This window comes from Lontra canadensis, unplaced genomic scaffold, assembly GCF_010015895.1.
Source record: "Lontra canadensis isolate GAN:19392208 unplaced genomic scaffold, GSC_riverotter_1.0 scaffold165, whole genome shotgun sequence".
NCBI classification, from domain to species: Eukaryota; Metazoa; Chordata; class Mammalia; order Carnivora; family Mustelidae; genus Lontra; species Lontra canadensis.
In genome coordinates this window covers 1,666,558-1,689,389 of record NW_022631159.1, presented here as the reverse complement: position 1 = coordinate 1,689,389, position 22,832 = coordinate 1,666,558, and the positions used below count along the sequence as shown (strand labels likewise).

Sequence of the window (22,832 nt, the reverse complement as noted above, 5' to 3'; positions counted from 1 at the left end):
TTATTAAATAAAGTTTGAGTTTTAATTTAAGATACTTACTAATATTTCTTGAAGATAGCAAAAATGAACTTTTACATGTTGTGGTCTTGAATGAGGCAAAATGTGTTCTTATATTTGCTTTCAGAGATGTTAAAGTACATTGAAAAGGAGGTTTCCTTGGTCATGTAAGGGAGTAGAGTATCTAAATGCACTTAATGTCAGATAAGTCAGAAGTAGCAGCAGCACATGTGGAACCCACAGATTTTAAGATATTTTGTTTGATGGAGATATGTCATTTCTGTTAGTATTAATGGCAAAAAATTTACATAATTAGAATGACAATTCAATTGGTAAATGAACATGACATAACTTTTTGTGAATTTCTTAGTACAAATGAATTATGTCTACTTATTTGTCATTGGATGAACATGATTTTACTATGTTGCTCCTATAACCAGGGGTGCATGTTGTTACTAATGATTGGAGAATTAGGAGGTAACTGTAATTAATACCATAGGTATAACAATTTTAACAGTCTATACTTAAAGAAATAAAATCTGTATTTTAAAAACTAACTATATTTTAAAGTTTAAAGCAATAGATTATGCAAAGTAGGATCTGTTAATATCATTTAATACTATATTTTGCCTTTATTTTTTATTAATTATATAGAGGGGTACATGACACCCTTCTATAACATTTCCTACTTTTTTTGGCTGCCTATCATTGATCTCTACTTCATATCCCAGTAATTTTGTAACATTTTTTAGGGAGTATAGAAAGATGATTCATTTCTTTGCTGCAGCATTGTTTAAATTTTTTTCTGTTATTTAGTTTTAAAACATTTCTTTTAGGGACTTCTGGTTGATCTAGTTGGTTAAGCATCTGACTCTTGGCTTTGGTTCAGGGCATGATCTCAGGATAAACTAGAGCCCCATATTGGGTTCCATGCTCAGCATGGAGTCTGCTTGAGATTCTCCCTTTCACTCTACCCCTTTCTGCCATGTGCTCTTTTTCTCTCTAAAATAAATGAATAAATCTTTTTTTTTTTTAAATTCATTTGACAAAGAGAGACACAGTGAGAGAGGGAACACCAGCAGGGGGAGTGAGAGAGGGAGAAGCAGGCTTCCCGCCAAGCATGGAGCCCACTGCGGGGCTCGATTTTAGGATGCTGGGATCATGACCTGAGTCGAAGGCAGATGCCCAATGACTGAGCCACCCAGGTACCCCTAAATGAATAAATCTTAAAAAATATATATTTCTTTTAATTGTCACAACTCATTATTTGTAATGACATGCAGATTTTTAGCTTTGATGTCCAGATTTGGGATAAACCTCTTTCATATGCAAGCTGTAATATTTCCAGGTTTTCAAAGTGTTTATGTGAGTGTGTTTGTGAATGTGCATGTACATACAATGAATACATATGAATATATATTTTTTGAATTGGTGGTGCTCATTAACCAGTATGTCACTGAAGTAGTACATTCTGAGTTTTACTTTTTGTTGTTGTTAATGTCAGTATTTTCATGTCCAGACAGAAAACCTGTCTTTTTCATTTTTTCTTAATTGGATTACCAGGTTATCCTACAGCCTTGTCATTACTTTTATTTAAGATTTTACCTCTCATTGCATATTAAATGCATCCCGACTTGGCAGCTTCTTGGCCAGATCCCAGTTTTCCAGCAGCTGCTCTAATGCCACCTTATGTAATGTAAAGTAAGGGGAAGGAAAATTCAGTGGAGGTGGTCAGTGCCTTCAACAGAATCAAATGAAAATCCTTTACTATTGTAAATTAACAAACATATAACCATGTGACTGCATTTCTAGGTCTTTCCCAGGACAGTCTCTGGAAGATGTTTATTTTCACTGTCTTGGGCCAATTTTCTCTCAAGAATGTCAATTTATAATTTCTGCAACTGATTTTCCATATGCTTGTTTCTCCGTAAATAGCTCTAGATATGAACATTATTTTTTTTCTAATTTTAGTGAGGAAAAATGGAAATTGCTTCCATTTGCATTTCTTTGAGTTCTGCAAGAGATTGAACATTTCATGTTTATTCATCATTTTCTGTTTTAAAAAAATTCCTTCTGTTTGTCCTTTACGATCTATTTTCTCATTAGTGTTTTCTTGCTATGTTATATGAGCTTTGTATTTAATTAGGGATAGTCATATGTGCCAGTTTTCTTTTAAACCTGTATGTTCAACATTTGGTGTTATATGCTCAAAGAGGCTTTCCTTACCTAGAATACTATAGCCACAGTCATTTAGATTATCATTTATTAATTTTATAATTTTTTTCTAAAATTGTTCATTGTATGGTGTGAGGCAGAGAGCAAACTTAATTTTTTTTTAAAAAGATTTTATTTATTCAAGAAAGAGAGAGGTTGTTTTTTTTTTTTTTTTTTTTTTTTTGTAAGGCTGCTTTGGTGATCACAAATTCTTTTAGTTTCTATTTGTCCTGAAAGCTTTTTATCACTCCCTCTATTTTCAGTGACAGCCTAGCTGGATGAACCGTTCTTGGCTGCATAATTTTCTTGTTTAGTACCCTGAATAGATTATGCCAATCCTTTCTGGTCTGCCAGGTCTCTGTGGATAGGACTACTGCCAATGTAATGTTTCTACCATTGTAGGATACAGACCTCTTGTCCTGAGCTGCTTTTAGGATTTTCTCTCTGTCTCTGCGATTTGTCAGTTTTACTGTTAGATGTTAGGGTGTTGACTTAATTTATTGATTCTCTGTGCCTCCTAGATTTTGATGCTTGTTTCCTTCCCCAAGTTAGGGAATTTCTCTGCTATAATTTGCTCCAGTATATCTTCTGCCCCCATACTCCCGTCTTTTTTCTTCTTCTAGGATCCCAATTATTCTAATAATTATTTTGCTTTATGGTATGACTTATCGAGAGAGAGTGAGAGAGTCTTAAGCGGACTCTTGGGATTTCAACACAGGCTCTGTCTCAGGACTCTGAAATTACAACCTGAGCCAAAACCAAGGGTCAGGCACTTAACTGATTGCTCCACACAGGCGCCCTGCAGACTTAATTTTTTTAATGTCTTCTTGTTTCAAATTGTTTAAAACACAATTGTGTTTTAAAATAGTTTTTAAATCAGTTTATCTCTAACCTATTTATCATCTTCTAATATGGTGGTTTGTTAGAATCCGTCTTGGGACGCCGACCAAGAATGAGTAAGTCTGAATCTCTGGGCGTGTGGACTGTTTATTGGTACTTTTTACAGACTTGTTAGGAAATTATGTATATGTCAGGACTTAAAACCACTGCTGTACAGTTTTACAATCATTTGCATTTGTGTGGAGGTTTTCACTGTTTTTATTGGTCTCTCCATCCCATGTTTGTTACTTATTCATTATAGATTTACAGATTTTTATGTTTCCAAATATAATTTGTTTTCCTATTTTTTTCTCTAGGAGAGGTGCTATAGCATATCTCATTCAGTTGAGTTTTAGCTTTATAAAATAAATCCCCATTTCTATGGTTACCTCTGGAAGGAAATAAGTTTATTGGATATTAACTATTGTATCAGTCTTTTGAATTTGCAATCTTAAGAGTTACCAGTTAGCTGCATTAAAGAAAGTTAACTGTTTTGTGACAGAAATTTATTTCTTTTTAATATGACTAACTTTGCAAAACTGCCTGAATTCTGTAGCCATTATAGATAGCATTCATTAGCTCAGCTAACTCCTTAGAAGAGATGCAGCAGTAATAGTAATTTCTTACAGTTGATTATTTGATAATGTAAACAGTAGAATTATTCTGTGGGTCAAATATGTGTGTAGGCGCACATACACGTACATTTACACAAGTAGAATTTGTAGAAAGGCAAATGGTTGTAAAAAAGACGATGATATATATTAATTTTCCCTTTTTTTCTTTCCTCACTCTTTTTTGTTGTTGTTTTAATGAAAAGGGATTAAATGTGATAAATTGCTATTCTTCTTTTTAGATTTTAAGACCCTATATTCAACTTTTGCATTAATGGGTTGAAGGGACAGAAGAAGCTTTTTATCTTTTTATTCTCTCCAAATATTGTATTTCATTTAATGTGCAATTTTCCATCAGGTCCTCAGTATTTTGGGCTTTTTCTAGCCTTTAGGGTTCATATTTTTTCATAGTTCATTTATGACAATTCCAAAGCCACCTATATATATGCCTTTGAGCTGTAAATTAAAACCCTATAGTGAATCTTTTCTTTTGGACTCAGAACTCCAACATCAATTTCTTCTAGCCATGATCTAATTATCTTCAGTTGCTACCCATGGGGGGATTGGTACATATTATGAGATATGGGCTTCACTGGTTTCATCTCATTTGTTACTGGGAGTTGGGTTTCTAAGAACTTGAGGAATGTCTTGGGAACTGGGTGGGGTCAACAATGCCTATTTATGGTGGAGGCTGTTAAGTATCTTTTAAAACCAGAATTGACCATTTTAGTTGAGTGCTAGAGGTCATTTTAATGGGGGCAGTGAAGTATAAGTATACAATTTAGAAATAACATTGACAAAACACCGCATTAAGAATTTGACTATCATTCACATATTTTATACATTTAAGAGTAAAATAAGCATGCAGTGTAGTGACAAATTCATTTACAAATAAAATAACATTTGTGTGATTTAGTTAAATTTAGTACTTTTTTAAAAAACTTTTATACTAAGTATTTTATTGTATGCTGCTGCCAGTGTATATAAAACAATTACCCTTATGAAATAGAAATTTATGAGAATTCAGAGAGGTAGATGTTAAGGACTGACAAAAGTAAAAGTTTATATAGTATGGCACGTATTACAGGGATAAGCTTTTGTACAGGCTTCAAATTTAGCTCTCCTTTGAATAGTCACTGGTTCATGAAAAGTGGTCTAGAAAACCATCCAAAGATTCATTTTACTACAAAAAGGAACAGACTTTCTGGGGTCTGAATGGATTCGTACTTGAAGATATACCAGTTAGCAGGGGCTCGTGTTGGGCATTCTGCAGACGGAATTGTTTCAGATCTGCAGCTGCCTGGGAAACCTTCACGCGGTTGAGCCCAGCTTCCAGCCGGAGCTGTTGAACCACTTTCTTCATAGCGGCAACGCTGGAGGAACCAGACATGGCGCTCTCAGGAGCGGGGTAGATTTTCGTGCGTGCGTGGATCTGTCGGTTCGTGGGTCTGCGGGGCCAGACGGTGGGGCAGTGCGGCCTAAATTTAGTACTTTTTTAAAAGATTTTTTTTTTTAATTTTGATAGAGTCAGCAAGAGAGAGAGAGCATGAGCAGCAGGAGGGGCAGAGGGAGAGGGACGAGCCAACTCCCCGCTTAGCAGGGAGTGGACACAAGGCTCAATCCCAGGACCCTGGGATCAGGACCTGAGCTAAAGGCAGATGTTTAGCTGACTGAGCCACCCAGGCGCCCCTTGGATTCAGTACTCTGCGTGTACTTTGTATGTAAGTTGGCTATAAAGTCATAAAAGCAATAACCAGCAATGTTATTTAAATTTTTGTTATTACACAATTTATGAAAATTGAAACGTTTTATCATTTTAAGCACATTTAGTTGTTTCTTCTTCTTTATCCTTTTAATAGTATGAGTAGGGTAATATGATTTTATGATGCTATTTAGTTCATATTTTAAGAAATATAACTATTTATAAAGATGAACCTGATTTGGCTTAAGACATGTATTGCTAGTGACACTGTAAATTGGTCTAATCTAATGAAAGGAAATTTGAGAAAATGTCTGAAAAACTCTAAAAATGTGCATACTCTATGATTTGGCATTTTACTTCTAAGAATCAGAGCTAAGGAAATAGATATGAAGAAATAGGTACAGATATATGCAAGATTTTATTTGTAAAGATGTTCAACATAACATTATTTAAAACAGCAAAACAAAACAACCTGACAGCTGACAATGTCTAACAGTAGAAGATTAGTGACATAAATCATGGTGCAGTTACATAGAAGAAGAATACTTGAATGTGGAATCATTCAACAGTGTTGTTAGGTGAATACTTAGTGCTATGGGACCTTGTTGTTCAGTGTGTGCCAAGGCAGACATCATGTGAAGTACTATTCCCGTGACAGAAGTGCATTTAGATGATGAGTGTACAAGAAGTACATTAAATGGGGTTCTTCCTAGGTGGTTATTATTTTCTTGATGGTATCCTTTGTTATTTTTCAACATTACTCCAATAAGCATGTTTTAATTTTGTAGTTAGGGTGGGGACCGAACATGTATTTTTTTAAATTTTTGCTTCCTGAGGTGACAAGTACTTGCATTTTTATATGATGTCTTTTTATAAATGGTTTAAGGCATGGGGATGAATGTGATAATATGTAACAAAATGTAGCAAATTACTGGAGCCATTTTCATGATTAATTGATTCTTTTCTATTTTAGATGTTAGGAAATTTCTTGCCAACTTTTCTCTGTGAAATAGCTGGAATTGGCAATAGATCTTTTGTGTTCATTTCAGCACATTTTATGAATGGATATTTATTATGAAAAGCATCAAACATCTTCCTTTCACTAAGAGTTGACAGCCAGAGTGTTCTCACTTGATTGAACTGATGGCACATAATAGTCTATTTATTTAATCACTTTAGCTTACTCAGCCGTTTTGAACCACAATGGAGTAAAACTTCCTGCCTTTACTTTTTGAAGATAAAATTGAGAGATTTAAACATGATTTATTCTGCTTTGACCTATGGTTTGAATTAACTTGGCTATTTGCATTCATTTTCAAGAGAAGCACTCAATCCTTCCAAAGAATGATCGAATCAAATCCCTTTGTTTTTCAAATTGCTCTGGAGACAGTCCTAAGCTACCTAGACTATCAAGCTTTCTTTTATTGGAGTAAGAAATACAAAATTGATTTTGATAGCTCTTTTTGAAAACAATATGTATTTAAGAGAGCAACCTGTTGTTTCAAATAAAAGTCTCAGTGTATGATGTTATACATTTTGCTGCTTCGTGCTGACCTTCGCTTACTGATCCTCAGATATGATTAGTAAACTTTGAGAGAACTGAGAGCTTTTAAGTGCTGCTATCGAATTAGTTCTGGGTGATAGTAAACACATTGATTTTCCTAGTGTACCGCCATCTCACCTTGCTCCTGGTATGGGCACCATATACTTTCGGGCATAGCTGTTAGGTGGTCTGCAGGCAGTATTTTCCACAGAGACCCTCCGTGTTCTTTTCTTACCTAAGCACTATACCTCATTCTGTTTTCATATTGAGCTGACCAGGCAACACCACTTCTAAAGGAATTGTTCTCTCCTTGCCTTCAATCCCTTTATTTTCTTTTGGTTATGAACTAATATCAGTGTCTACTTTAAATAGCAAAAGCACCCTTCCCCATGTACTACCTGGGGAAATCAGAAAATTCTTCTTCCCTTTAATTTTGGGTTAAGTTGGCAAGGGACAGAGTATGGCAACTTGAGAATTGAAAGCTGGCTTCTGGTCCTAATTTTATTTTGCTTTCATCTCTAGTTAACTCAGGAGGCGTTAGGGAATTTCTGTTGAGGACTGGGAATGCTTAATTTGCTCGTGTGAACAAACATACACGTATGGAAGTTTGGTGTTGGGTGATTGGGCCTCCTGTTCAGAAACAGATCGAGTGCATGCAGGCTTAAAAGGGCTGTGCTGGTAACTGGGTAGTGGAAACCTCTGAATTTCTAGTGTAGAGCTTATGTCTGGTTGTCTCCCTATATTTTAGCAGAAATTCTTCTATGGGGTAGGAGGAATGGACACAAGAGTTTTAAGAGGATAATTTTCAGTCAGTGATGAGACAAGTAATCATTCAGTTATTTGGGTGGGATAAAGCACAGAAAGACGAAATGTTCAGTGCACCATTGTATAAGTTCGGACATTTTTATTTTTCATCTCTGAATGGAGGCAAAACTGTCCACCGTTTTGTTGCTTGTCCTTGGTTTTCCCTTTCTTTTACATGGAGGGCAATGGACCATGATTCAGGTTCCACAGAGCTGAGTGTAAAGGCTTGGTCTCCAAGAGTTGAGCGGGATGTCTTTGATCTGTATTCACTTAATCAGTCAGCTTTCCCATTCTTTTGCTGGCAGATTTGCATGGAATTTGTGCTACAGTCTTACCAAGTATGTCTCCTGCAAAGGAGAGTGCGGCCAGCTTCTAATTAGTGGCACAGTGGTTTTTAAAATTTAGCACTTGAAAAATTTTCGGCTTCCTCTTTTTGTTTTGTAAAGCAGTTATAATATTTTGGCTTTTTTCTGCATTTAGCTTACCAACAGTACCAAATCAATTGATTCAGTTGTAGGGAAAAATACTCTCTTTATATCAAACTGTCTTATAACTTGATGTATTAACTTTAATTTCCATGGCAAGTCAAGGTTAACCTCAGGAGGGATATAGTGACATTTTTATCTAACACAAAATTATTCTCAGTCTTTATAATGTGAATAATGTGGCACATTGCAGCCAGTTGCCCTGAGTTTGGGTTGGAGATACCAGAGTTGTAGCACTTCTGACTGTGCCTTATTTCCAGAGCCTCCTTTAGTTCTTTCAAAAATGGTGATGTGGGTGCTGGTAACTTCTGATTTTAATTTTGTGTTGGACCGCCTAGTCAAAGAGTCAAATGCCACCTCACCTGTTTTTCTAAGTCAGGGGTTGGCAAGCTATGGCTCCTGCCATTTTTGTAAATAAAGTTGTATTAGGATACAGCTGTGTATATTTGTTTATGTGTTATCTATGGCTGCTTTTATATTACAATGGCAGACTTGAGTAGTTGTGACAAAGATCATATGGTTCCCAGAGCCTGGAATATTTACTATTTGGAATTTTTTAGAGAAAGATTGTTGACCCTTGGTCTGTGAGATCTGACCAAGCTCAGGAACCTGGCATTTTCAAATGTCTACATAGGTTTAGGTGGAGAACCTGCTGATCTGCCTGTTGGTTGCAAAGATATGTTTCTTCCCTTTACTGGAGCACATGAAGTGGTATCGCTTTCTTTGGCTGCAGACCTCATTGGGAGCTCTGTAGTGCTCTGAGGCAGTGTCCCTAGTACCATAACCATTTCCAGCATCCTCAGACGTGACTGTAGTTTTGAGATGGTATCTCAAGGGCTAGGCTGGTTTAAGTTGTGCTCTTTCTCACAGTGAGTACATGTTGCACTTTCATACTTGGTTAAGACAGGTGCCAGCTTTCCTAACTCACTTCATAGAAGGGCTGATTAGCATGAAGCATGACCTCTTGTTTGTGATATTTTTCAGGTTGCAGCATCTAGACTTAAAAAATAATGAATTTGGTATAGGCTTTTTTATTTGTAATGCCCTGAAATCACAAGTGCACATTCTCTCTGGCACACAGCTGCTTAGAAAGATATTGCTCTGCAAAATACCACCAGTCATCACTTTTGTTATTTTTTTCTATCACAAATCATTTAATATATTTTATTATAAATATTTCAGACTAAATCTACCATTCATTTTCTTTACAAAATGAGTATTTGTAAGATGGAAATCTATGTCCTAATTTTCATGGAGATTTTTGGCATTTGCTTCCCCATTCTTCATTGTAGCCATTCTTTTGGGACCTTATTCCTTCCAGGCACAAAAGGACTGCATTTTGGACAATCTAGAGCTTGTCAAAACCATAATGAAATCAGGGAAAAACTTTTTTCTCTGCAGTAATGGCAGCAGCAGCAGTGGTGGCAGCCATGTCACTAAAGAATATTTGTGGGTCTTAAACCCAACACCATGATAAGAGATATAACATGGAGACTACTGTTTCTCAGAAGGCCATTTCATTCTTCTGTGCATAAGAACCATGGTTCCTTCCCAGAAGGGTCTTGTATTGCAGATGATCTCTTCATGCATCCCTTTGTGAATGGGTATTCATTCTCACAAACTCAATGTTTGGTGTGATAGATATTCTATAACAGAGGCACGGTTTTACTCTGTGGGAAATGGAACCAGGGTGTCCATGTTACAATGGAGCTATGTCAGGTGAGGTGACATGATGACAGGGTGGTATGTGCTCAGTTTTGGAGTCAGAGAGTTCAGTCTACACATGGGCTTTGTTCCTTAATGACTAGACAACCTTATACAAACCATCTAGCCCTTCTGAACCTCACATTCCTCTATAGTAAAGTGCAGGCAGTACATATGTTTATGGTTGTAATAATAAAAATATCACTAGAAAGCTACAGAATCCATGTTTGAGGGCCACAGAGATGTTGGGTTATCAGATGGTCTGACCTCCAAGGGAAACAATGATTGTGGATAGGCGAGCATTGGTTGCGTTCAGCTAGTCCAGCTAGTCCTGATTTTGTAAGCAACATTTGGGGTTTTGCTGTAGCAAAGCTGCCTTTTCCCTTTTTTTTTTTTTTTGAGATTTTATTTATTTATTTGACAGACAGAGATCACAAGTAGGCAGAGAGGCAGGCAGAGAGAGAGGAGGAAGCAGGCTCCCTGCCAAGCAGAGAGCCCTATGCCAGGCTTGATCCCAGGACCCTGGGATCATGACCTGAGCCGAAGGCAGAGGCTTTAAACCACTGAGCCACCCAGGTGCCCCTGCCTTTTCCTTTTTTAATTGGTTATAGATTCTCTTCATTGCCTGGCAAAGAAGAGTTTTTTTTTCCAACTAGATGTTTACAAACTGATTCAATTCTGTCCTCTCCTTGTCAACTCCCCACTTTGCCAATTAACAACAATAACACAATTACAGAGGACTACCAAAAGAGTATTTTCAGTGGAAATCACTTAATTATTGGGACAATAGATAAAGAGAAATAATAATATAGCTCTGAGCAAGGTATCATTTCTTTCCTTGAATAGTTCAGTTATAAAAGTTTATGGTTTCTTTCATATGGTAACATCACTAGAGAGGAAGAAAATAGAGTTTTGTAGAAGGTATTATAGAGTCCTAGAGGGAAATCATAAGATCCTTTTTATGCTTCCCTTTCAAAACGTAACACCTGGAATAAATCATTCATAGTCATTCTCATGCTTTTTCATCCCTTTTCAGAGTTATCCAGGAACCCAAGGACCAAATATCTTGACATGAGATAGCTCTACCCCCAGATACTTTCTCTAAAAGAAACAGGTGAGAAGAGGAGAGCTGGAGAGCACCCAAGCTTTCTTCTTGGCTTTATAGTTTTTGAAAATGCCTGCAGAGTCTCACCCTCCAGTCTTGGGTCCCTTCTCCTCATGTGGCCACAGATGGAGGAGAGGGTGTCAGTTGCCCCCTCTCTCTTTAGAGTGTTTGGTCTGTCTCATTGCATTGTTGTCATTTTCTTTTGCATTTTAGACGATATCAGTCATGGGTTCCTAGAGAATATGCCCTGTACTGTTATTTTTGAAATTTTACCTGCCTAATGAACTTTAAGCATTCTGACTTTATCTTGTTTGTAGTTATTGTAACATAGTGCCACCAGATAACACAGCCACAAATTTACTCTGAACAACTAGAAAAGCCATTTCTTGGGTTTTTACACTGGTTAGATTTACTGAAGAAGTGCACAGCTACTGTCATTCTCTAGATTTGTTTCAATTTATGAGTTCCTATTAGAGTTCATAAGACAACTCCAAGAAGTGTAAGTGACTTGTAATTTATAGCCATGGTATGTTAATTCTGTGAAATTGTAGTCTAGTTAGGCTATATGAATTATTACTGCACTCATAAGTTGTTTACACCAAACAACATGATAGATATATGCCTTCCTTTGAATCATAATAAAAGGAAATGCCTGTCACCCTAATTTATCACCAGGCATGTTCATATTTAAAGGCTTTTATAGTGAAATAAAAGCTTGACCTAAAGATTATGGTTACTGCAGACTTGACAGCAGCTGAGCCCAAGGTTTAAAATACTGCAGGGCCTGGGCTGCCATAATAAAAGCTGGGTAGCCCATATGGAAAGTTATTACATGAGGTGAATGTTCTTAGATGTAAAAATTATTAAAGTAATCCTTTCAATCAGAGGTCTGAGAGGTCATCTGGTTCAAGTCGCTAGATGTCCTTGTCAGGTCAGGTTAAGAACTTTCCTGTGTCGCATGGAGGAACTAGAATCTTGGCCCGTGTGCCTTCCCCCATTACCTCTCTGTTCCAGGGTAGAACTGCAGTTTTGACATTAATCACAGATATGTTCCCTGTCTCATTGCATAACAGCTCGGAGGCAGTAGCAGGAAGAAAAGGAAACTCTTTAAAAAAGATTGTCATATAGAAAATGATGGTTTAAAAATTCACAGTGACATGAATTTTCATGTACATATACAACAATTTGTCCCATATTTGAGTGCCCACCATGTGCCTGGGGGTAGGGTTGAGCACAGTGCTGCAAGTAGTGGACAGTCCCTGTCCTCTGGTAGTCCAGACTAGTGCAAGATTTCTTGACCTCAGCACTACTGTCATTTTTAGTAGCTTCTTGGCCTCTGCCCAGTGGACAACCAGAATGTCTCCAGGCATTCTCAAATATTCCTTGGGGGGCAAATGCCCTATAACTGAGAACCACTTGTGCTTACCGGCGCTACCCGTAGGGGAGACAGGCAAGCATACAGAGGAGTGAGTACTAAATACACACAGTAGAATGAACTAAGCATGAGTCACAAAGGGTGCTATGCAAGAAAATCGTAGCTTTCAGAGGTAGCTTTCAGAGCACTCTCAAATTCACTGTCTTTTAGGCTGACACCAGACCACATTACAGTATGTCTTACCTTACTCAGCAAATTTATTTACGTTCTATCAGAATTACTACTTTTCAAACATTTGAAACATTTTTGGTTTACTAAAGGCAGTATGTAAAATTCTTTGTTTCTTTTTCTTCTCTAAAGTTAAATATTGCTAATGCGGAATAGCCACAAAATATCAAAGGATGGTTTTATAATTATCTAGCAGTAATTACATAGTACAGTCCTGCCATCATGTTGCTACATATGTACAGTACTGAACAGGAGCTGATGAATTGAAGATTCTGTACCAGCATAGAGAGAAGAATCAGGTGGTCTGCTTACAAGTTTAGCACATCAGCTACTGAAATTTATCCTTCTACTTTCTATCAGAGAGAAATTGATTGTACAAACTGTCAAAAAAAAGTTTATAAAATTCTGTATGTATATAAAGTCACATTTTTAACTATTTCTCAATAGAAAGAATATGGTGTAAGTCATTGGTAATTCATAAAACAGTTCTTCTTTTATTTTAGACTGTGAAGTTCGAAATTATTTATAGAAGTAATCTTTATTATCACAATTCAAACTTGTGGGTGTAATGTGCAAGTAAAGGTGTGTACTCCCCCAAAGAAAAACAAAAGTAAAAACCAACTAATCTTTAATGGTATTTAATGTTACTTTTCTGTCATCCATTTATAGCCACAGTTATTTTTACATGTTATTGCTTCTCCTATGTAGAAATTGCCATCATTTAAAAACAAAAAACAAAAAACATTTTAAAAATTTACTTTAGAGGTGGGAGGGGAAGAGGGAGAAGGAGAATCTTAAGTAGACACCCCACTGAGTGTGATGTGGGCCTCAGTCTCAAGACCCTGAGATGATAACCTGAGCCAAAATCAAGAATCAGATGCTCAACTGACTGAGCCATCCTGGTGCCCTAAAATTGCTATCTTTTTAAGCTTTTCCCCTTACTAGTCCATAACGTTTGAAGGATGTCGTCAGTGCAGTTTCTGTGCATTCCTGAATGAGTATATGCATTAATCAAAGACCGTGGAATGATTGTGGGCATTCTTAAGTTCATTTAGAAATCATCTGTTGGCTAGGTTATGTTTGCTAGCATTCATTCTGTTATTTACTTAGGTCAGTGGTGGGGGAACATGGACTGATGGTAAGATACAGGATGAGCTATGCATGTGGTATGGAAAAAAGTGAAATAAATTGGCGGAGAAAAACTAGAAAAGAACTGAAGATTATTAGGCATATATATAAATGTCTTGTACCCAGTAAAAACTTGAGTGAGCCTACATCAACATCCTGAATTAGAAATATTTATGGTATAGCAAGTACAAGTTCCCCTTTCTGTAGTAGTGTTTTATCTAGTTAGCAGTAGGGTAAGAAAAAGTTGTATCTAATGTATTTGAAGACCAAAAGTAGATAACTTTTCCAGTTTTCTAGTGTTCAGAAATACAAACTGAACTTTGGCTCTAAATCCATTAAAATTCAGATAAGTTAAGGATAGTTGAAGTTTTTAACTTAATGCATTAATCACATAACTGGGTCATATGAAGGTGATACTTTATGGTTTCTTTTCGAAACAAAGTATGCACAGTGGTCATTTTAATGAGTTTGATTTACTAAAGGAAAAACGTCCTATAAATGATTTTAGCATTGATGTTTTTACATAGTTAATCTTTTGTAGTCAACATGGTAGATTTGGTTAGGATGCTGATTTCTTTGTTCCAGTAAGGGAAGAAAAAAGGACATCTGCTTTACAGACTACCTTAATCTTGACATGGATTTGTTCATTTCTACTTCAGCACATTCTCTGGGCATCAGGATAGCAATATGTAAAAGTGGTAGGTAGTATGAAAACTTTATCTATTTCTCCTTAAAATTTTATGTAGTGTTTTCAGTTACTAAAAAAGAGCTCAGCATCAAGAATCAGTTACTGAGATTTTCCTTAATTCACTATACATATGTGAGAATTGCAGAACTAAAATATGAAATCCTAGACCTTTAAATGTTTTACAGGATACTTATTCTCAGTAGCTGTTTTGGGGCATTATTTTGATAATTAATTAGTTATGAATATAGAACCAGGCTGCCTGGGTTTGAATCTTCGCTCCATGAGGGACCTTGGCCAAGCTACTTAACTTTTCTGTACATTGGTTTTCTCATTTTTTTTTTAATGTAGGGATGATAATTATACCAGCTTCCTATTACACCATGGAAGTGACAAATAAATAAATGCAGACAGATGCTTTCTTTAGTGTTAATAATTTATTATTGAAATATAGCAAATGATGCATTTTTTTGTCATTCAATTTATTCATTCAAAAAGTATTTATTGACCACTTTGGTTGAGAGTTGCAGTGATGAACAGGATAATCACAATCTTTGTCCTCTCACAAATAAGAGTTAGCAACTGGCATTTTATAATAATTAATAATTATAAAACTAAGTACTTAATTGCAACCATTATTTGTGCCACATATTCATGGCACCAGATTGTTTGTAGTAGGGGAAGCTGACCTAGTCTCTATGCATTTAAAGTGAAATATGAAGGATGTTAGCTTGATAAAGATGGTTGGTATAGGATGAGGATGTTTCCAGGAAATGTAATGATACAGAAGAAATTACATGATGTCTTATAGGAATAACAGTAGAGAAGAATAACAAATTCTGAGTTGATAGTGATGATTTCATTGCTTTTAAATTTATGAGATCTGTTCTTTTCCCTGTAATGTAGCATGTTGTCTATCCTCCCACACATTCTTCCAGAGCAGCAATCCATTTGTCACCTCTCAGTCTTCCTTGTCTCCCTAAGCAGCTGTTTGTACATTCTTCTAGTTGATGGTACTTCCACTGTCCTCCTTTCCCTGAGATACTCCCATTCCTTTTTTTTAAATCTTACTTTTTCTTGCTATCACTTTTTCAACTATTCCTAGATGAGCTCTTTCTATGTCCAGAGGAATATTTGAAAGTTTGGGAAATGATTAAAAAGAAATTTCATTGCAATCTGTTGGAGCTAATGATTTAAATTTTTAAACACTAGGAATATAACTCTGTTGATATTTTATTGACTAAGGGAATCTTGTTTAGTTTTGTTGATGACACAAGGAATGTTTTAGTTCAGATTTTCTTCACATCATTGAAGACTGGCTTATTTAATATAACTTCTGCCTGATTTTATCTCCTAAATAATCATTTTATATCTATCCACATTTTATATCTTTTGGTCTCTGTTTCTTTTTTCTTTTTTTCTTAAAGATTTTATTTATTTATTTGACAGACAGAGATCACAAGTAGGCAGAGAGGCAGGCAGACAGAGAGAGAGGAGGAAGCAGGCTCCTTGCTGAGCAGAGAGCCCGATGCCGGGCTCGATCCCAGGACCCTGGGATCATGACCTGAGCCGAAGGCAGAGGCTTTAACCCTCTGAGCCATCCAAGTGCCCCTTGGTCTCTGTTTCTTAATGCCAATGTTAGAAAAATGGGAATTTCTTTTTTTTTTTTTTTTAAGGTTTTATTCATATCTTTGTCAGAGAGAGAGATAGGGAGCACAGGCAGGCAGAGTGGAAGGCAGAGGCAGAGGGAGAAGCAGACTTCCTGCTGAGCAAGGCACCCGATGCAGAACCCTATCCCGGATGGGGATCATGGCCTGAGCTGAAGGCAGTCGCTTACCTGACTGAGTCACCCAGGTGTCCAGAAACATGGGAATTTCTAAGAGATTTCTTTATATGGCTTCTATCTCCATTACTACACTTGGGAGTTACATCATTTTAATGAGAGAATATTGTCAGGAAGTAAAATATAAGGGTGGTTTTCACTGTGCAAGCGTAGGAATCATAAGGCAACTTGTAGGGAAATACCTAGAATCACACATCCATTTCATGTTCTTTAATAGAGATATATTTTACAGCTGAACTATGGTAAAACAAGGATAATTGATGACTCAGTGGCATTTACCTCCAGAACACAAGTGTATTAGTCAGGTTCCTCCAGAACCTAAAGGGTGTATATGTGTGGAGATTTATTATAAGATATCAGCTCATCAATATTGGAGGCTGAGAAGTCTGGACGTGTAGTCAGCAAGCTGGACACCCAGCAATAGCTGATATTTCAGTTCTAGTTCAGAGTCAGGAATAAACTGATGTTCCACCTCAATAGCTAGACAGGAGAAGTCCCTTCTTACTCCTGAGAGGGTGAGACTTCTTGTTCTATTCAGGCCTTCAACTGATTGGATAGGGCGTGCCCAACTTACAGATGGCAGTCTGCTTTATTTAGTCTATGGATTCAAATGTTATTCTCATCTAGAAACATTCTTAACAGACCCAGAATAATGTCTGACCAAATGTCTGGGGACTCCATGGTCAGGCTGACATGTAAAATTAACTATCATAATAAGTTTGGTTTCACATTTGAAAAACCAATCAGTTCAATTTACCATGTTAACAAAATAAAAGGTAAAAACCATATGATCATTTTAATAAATGCAGAAAAAGCAACAACCATTTAAGGTAAAATCTCTCAGAGGGAACTTTGTCAGTAAAGTAAGTATAAGAAACCTACAATAAATATATCATACTAAATGGTGAAATACTGTGCAGTTCCTCCCAAAGATATACATCAAAGCAAGAATTTTCACTTTGATGAAAATTTTCACTTTCATTTCTACTGAACATTTTATGAAGATTGTAGCTACTGTTCTAAGTCAAGGAAAAGAAATAATGGGCATTAAAAAAAAAGGAAAGAAAATTGTTCCTATTTATAGAGGATATGACTGTTTATGAAGAATATATCTACATATAGCTCAAGTTCTCAATGTAGATCTAGATCTTCCTCAATAGAAAAGAGGAAAGAACCCTAAATAGACTCACACATATATGGCATTTAATTTTTCTCAGTAGCACCAAAGCAGTACCTTCAGGAGAAGAGTCTTCAGTATTTGGGAAAAAGTGAACCTTGATCCCCACCATCTAGAACTCCTAACTAAGATGGATCCTAGACATGAAAGAGAAAACTAAAATATAGAGCTTTTAGAAGAAAATATAGGAGAATATCTTTTTTCTCCAAATATTTGTTTAAATTCTAATTAGTTAACATATAGTATAATACTGGTTTCAGGAGTAGAATTTAGTGATTCATCACTTACATATAATACCCAGTGCTCATCATAATAAGTGCCCTCCTTAATACCCTTCACGTGTCTAGCCCATCTTTCACCCACCTCCTTCCATTAACCTTCAGTTTGTTCTTTATTGTTAAGAGTTTCTTATGGTTTTCTTCTCTCTTTTTCTCCCCCCCCCCCCCGCCAATATGTTCATCTGTTTTGTTTCCTAAATTCCACATGTGAATGAAATTGTATGGCATTTGTCTTTCTCTGACTGACTTATTTTGTTTAGCATAATGCCCTCTTATTGCAAATGGCAAGAATTCATTCTTTTTGATGACTAATACTCCATTGCGTGTGTGTGTGTGTGTGTGTGTGTGTGTATACACTACCACATCTTCTTTATCCATTCATCAGTCAAGGGAAAGTGGACATTTGAGCTCTTCACATAGCTTGGCTGTTGTTGATGATGATGCTATATAAACATCAGGATGTATGTGTGCCTTCAAATATGTATTTTTGTGTCCTTCGGGTAAAAGATAGTAGAGCACTAGAAGTGCAATTACTTGGTCATAGGGTAACTCTATTTTCAACTTTTTGAGGAACCTCCATACAGTTCTCCAGAGTGGCTGTGCTGGTTTGCATTCCCACCACAGTGTAAGAGGGTGCCTCTTTTTCCACATCCTTTCCAACACCTGTTTTTCTTGTATTGTTAATTTTAGCCATTCTAACGGGTGTGAGGTAATAATTTCACCATGGTTTTGATTTGTATTCCCTTGATGATGAGTGATGTTGAACATCTTTTTCATGTGTCTGTTAGGCATCTAGATATCTTCTTTGGAAAAATGTCTACTCATGTCTTCTGTCCATTTCTTAACTGGATTTTTTTGGGTTTTTTGGGGTATTGAGTTTGGTAAGTTCTTTATTGATTTTGGATACTAACCCTTTATCAGATATATCATTTGCAAATATCTTCTCTCATTCCATAGGCTGCCTTTTTAGTTTTTTTTTTTTCCTTTGCTGTGCAAAAGCTTTTATCTTGATGGTATCCCAATAGTTCATTTTTGCTTTTGTTTCCCTTGGAGACGTGTTTAGTAAGAAGTTGCTAAGGCCGAGGTCAGAGAGGTTACTTCCTGTGTTCTTCTCTAGGGTTTTGATGGTTTCCCGTCTCACAGTTAGGTCTTTCATCCATTTGGAATTTATTTTTGTGTATGGTGTAAGAAAGTGGTCCAGTTTCATTCTTTTGCATATTGCTGTCCAGTTTTCCCAGCATGTCTTCTTTTATTGAAGACATGGTCTTTTTTTCATCAGATATTCTTTCCTGCTTTGTACAGACTAGTTTAGCATATAGTTGTGGGTCCCTTTCTGGGTTTTCTGTTCTTTTCCATTGATTTATATGTTTGTTTTTGGTGCCAGTACCACACTCTCTTGATAACTACAGCTTTGGAATGTAGCTTGAAGGGCAGAATTGTGTTGCCTCCAACTTTGCTTTTCTTTTTCAAAATTGCTTTGGCTATTTGGGGTCTTTTGTGGTTCCATACAGATTTTAGGATTAGTCGTTCTAGCTCTGTGAAAAATGCTATTGGTATTTTGATAGGGATTATGTAATATAGACATTTTAACAATGTTTGTTCTTCCAATCCATGAGCATAGAATATTTTCCCATTTCTTTGTGTCCTCTTCAGTTTCTTTCATTAAGTGTTCTATAGTTCTCAGAGTACAGTTCTTTTATCTCTTTGGTTAGTTTTTTCCTAGGTATCTTACTGTTTTTGGTATAGCTGTAAATGAGATCAATTGCTTGATTTCTTTTTCTGCTGCTTCATTGTTGGTGTATAGAAATGCAACAGATTTCTGTATGTTAATTTTTATATCCTGCAACTTTGCTGAATTCATGTATAGTGCTAGAGATTTTTTTGGTGGGGTCTTTTGGGTTTTCTACATAGAGTATCATGTTGTCTGCAGATAGCAAAAGTTTGACTTCTTCCTTGTCAATTTGGATACTTTTAATTTCCTTTTGTTGTCTGATTGCTGAAACTAAGACTTCCAATACTATGTTAAATGGTAATGGTGAGAGTGGACATCCCTGTCTTGTTTCTGACCGCAGAGGAAAAGCTCTGTTTTTCCCCATTGAGGATGATATTAACTGTGGGTCTTTCATATATGGCTGTTAGAATATTAAGATATGTTCCATATATATCTATTTTGTTGATTTTAATCAAGAATGGATGGTGTATTTTGTCAAATGCTTTTTCTGCATCTGTTGGGAGGATCATATGGTTCTTATCCTTTCTTTCATTAATGTGGAATATCATGTTGATTGATTTGTGAATATTGAATCACCCCTGCAGCCCAGGAATAACTCCCACTTGATTGTAATGAATAATTCTTTTAATGTACTGTTGGATTTGATTTGCTAGTATCTTGTTGAGAATTTTTGCATCTATGTTCATCAGGGATTTTGGCCTGTAATTCTCCTTTTTTAGTGCTGTTTTTGTCTAGTTTTGGAATCAAGGCAATGTTGGTGTCATAGGATGAGTTTATGGGTCATGTGCTCATTGCTGAACCAATCACTGTTGACATTGGAGGCAATATTTGATTGACTGTTTTAGTGTCACCTAAAAATCATGGCCTGTCTTTAGCAGAGAATCAAAGTGTTCTTTTTAGTAAAAAAATAAATGAAAAAATACCAAGAATAACTTGCCATTGGGCGAAGGAAATCATGGGTACCATTTAATCACTCTTCATTAGAAAATTCTTCATGCTGCCTCCACTGTAGCAATTTCATGTTCTGCTCATTTAGGCGTTTTTAGAGGAAGAACCTCTGGCCTATGATTGACAATATTCTTGGATATTACTGCTACCAAATAATAATTAAGTTAAATTATTTCATTAAAAAAATGAAAAGAATAGTTGAATATTAAAAAAAAAGATAACACATTTACTTTGTTTGAACTGCTGGAAATAATCCAAAATAAAGTCAGCGTTCTTTATTAAAATTGAGATTCTAATAACCTTTGTAGTTCAATGCCAATAACTTAATATTATCTTTTGATATATGTCATTCATTTTCAGGCACTTAGTGATTTTATATCTCTGTGGTTACAGGTTGCCATATTTCTGACATTTTATTTAAAATTAGCATTTAGGGCACCTGGGTGGCTCAGTGGATAAGCCTCTGCCTTTGGCTCAGGTCATGATCTCAGGGTCCTGGGATCCAGGCCCACATCGGGCTCTCTTCTGAGCAGGGAGCCTGGTTCCCCCACTCTCTCTGCCTGCCTCTCTGCCTACTTGTGATCTCTCTCTGTCAAATAAATAAATAAAATCTTTAAAAATAATAAATAAATAACATTAACATTTAGATCTGAGTAGTAAAGTGAGATGGTATTTTTGATTAGGCTTTTTAAAGCAATGTATTTAACATTGGGTGTTTAAAATGTTTGTATTGTTTCTGGGACATTGGAATATGTAATTTGTATTGGCTTAGTCAGTAGTTAATTGCTATTTTGATGTTTCTTTCTTTTTTTTTTTAATTTTATTTATTTATTTGACAGAGATCACAAGTAGGCAGAGAGGCAGGCAGAGAGAGAGAGAGGGTAGCAGGCTCCCCGCTGAGCAGAGAGCCTAAAGCGGGGCTAGATCCCAGGTGCCTGAGATCATGCCCTGAGCCAAAGGCAGAGGCTTTAACCCACTAAGCCACCCAGGTGTCCCATTGATGTTTCTCTCTTGATGATATAGAGAATGAAATGAATGTATATACATTTATATACTTTTCTTACTGAATGCTTTTTTGTGTGATGTGACTGGCATTTAAAACCTTAACTGATTTTAACAGCTATATGAAAATCAAGTTTCCAGATTAAAAACATGGAGTTAATGTATCTGTTTACCTTTAGGTCTAATACTCTAAATATGTTAATTGACCTTAATTGTTTTGAATATATGTAAAAATGAAAATCCAAAATGGTTTTCTGTTTTGGCAAACACTTACATATAATGTTCTGTTACTAATTGTCTTTTCTTTTTTAAAGAATTTTTTTTAAAAGATTTTATTTTATTTATTTGACAGAGATCACAAGTAGGCAGAGAGAGAGAGAGAGAGAGAGGAGGAAGCAGGCTCCCTGCTGAGCAGAGAGCCCAATGTGGGACTCCATCCCAAGACCCTGAGATCATGACCCGAGCTGAAGGCAGAGGCTTTAACCCACTGAGCCACCCAGGCGCCCTGCTAATTGTCTTATTAATTTAACGTTTGTATCTGTGTTTGGTTCACAGTACATGTCTATCTTACCTGATAACCCATTCCATCACATTCTGACTATAAACATTTTTTTTTTCTAAGTCAAATGTAAATGGTTATGCTTTATTTTCAACTATAGATGCATTTCCAGTAATAGTTATAGAGAACTGAATTTAAAAATCCTTTTTATGCTTATAGATGATTTTAATATTTCCATTTAGTATAGATTAAGTGTGCATATTCTGTCCTAAAAAGCTCTTAATGGGTAAACATTCTCAAAAGTTGTGTCCTTTCAACTCTTATTGGTGCAGAAAAAAAAAAAAAAGGGCTACCTCCAAGATATCCTTGATGTATATCTTCAGATATATATATTAGATATTTATTGTCTGTCTGTCTATTGATCTGTCTATATTTGTGGTTCTGATCATACTGTCTTATCTCTGGTTCTTCTATCACACTTGGCTTCCTTCTCATGCAGTTGTTCCTGTGATGCAGGAAAGAAGGCTGTTGGCTTTTCTAGGCTAATAAGGTGAATCCCATTGACTTTGGGTCATAGGTGCCTATCCCTAAACTAATCACTATTGCCATTAAGATGGAAAGCTTGGTAGGCCAATCTAGCATCACCTAAAAAAAACATGGCCTACCCTTGGAGGGGAAATCAAGGTGTGTTCTTTTTAGTCAAAATAGCCTAATGAAGAGAAGTCTTATGAATGACAAATGCAATAAAACTTAATGATTTAATTCTGCCATACCAATTACAGTAATTTTTTTTTTTTTTTTTTGGAAAAAAATAAGTACATGGACCACATCTTCCTTATCCATTCGTCCATATACACTATGGAGTATTATACCTCCATCAGAAAGGATGAATA

At 36.1% G+C, this 22,832-nt stretch overlaps 2 protein-coding genes across 8 annotated transcripts in view; one reads left to right on the top strand and one right to left on the bottom strand.

Moving 5' to 3' along the window:
- The window catches only part of KDM4C (lysine demethylase 4C), a 391,065-nt gene that overhangs the window by 111,631 nt on the left and 256,602 nt on the right, over nucleotides 1-22,832 (top strand). The window lies entirely within an intron of this gene.
- Nucleotides 4,642-5,173, bottom strand: LOC116859870 (guanine nucleotide-binding protein G(I)/G(S)/G(O) subunit gamma-5-like). The gene has a single exon (XM_032845571.1). It carries the CDS (start codon nucleotides 5,089-5,091, stop codon nucleotides 4,885-4,887), a length of 207 nt encoding a protein of 68 aa, XP_032701462.1. The 5' UTR covers nucleotides 5,092-5,173; the 3' UTR covers nucleotides 4,642-4,884.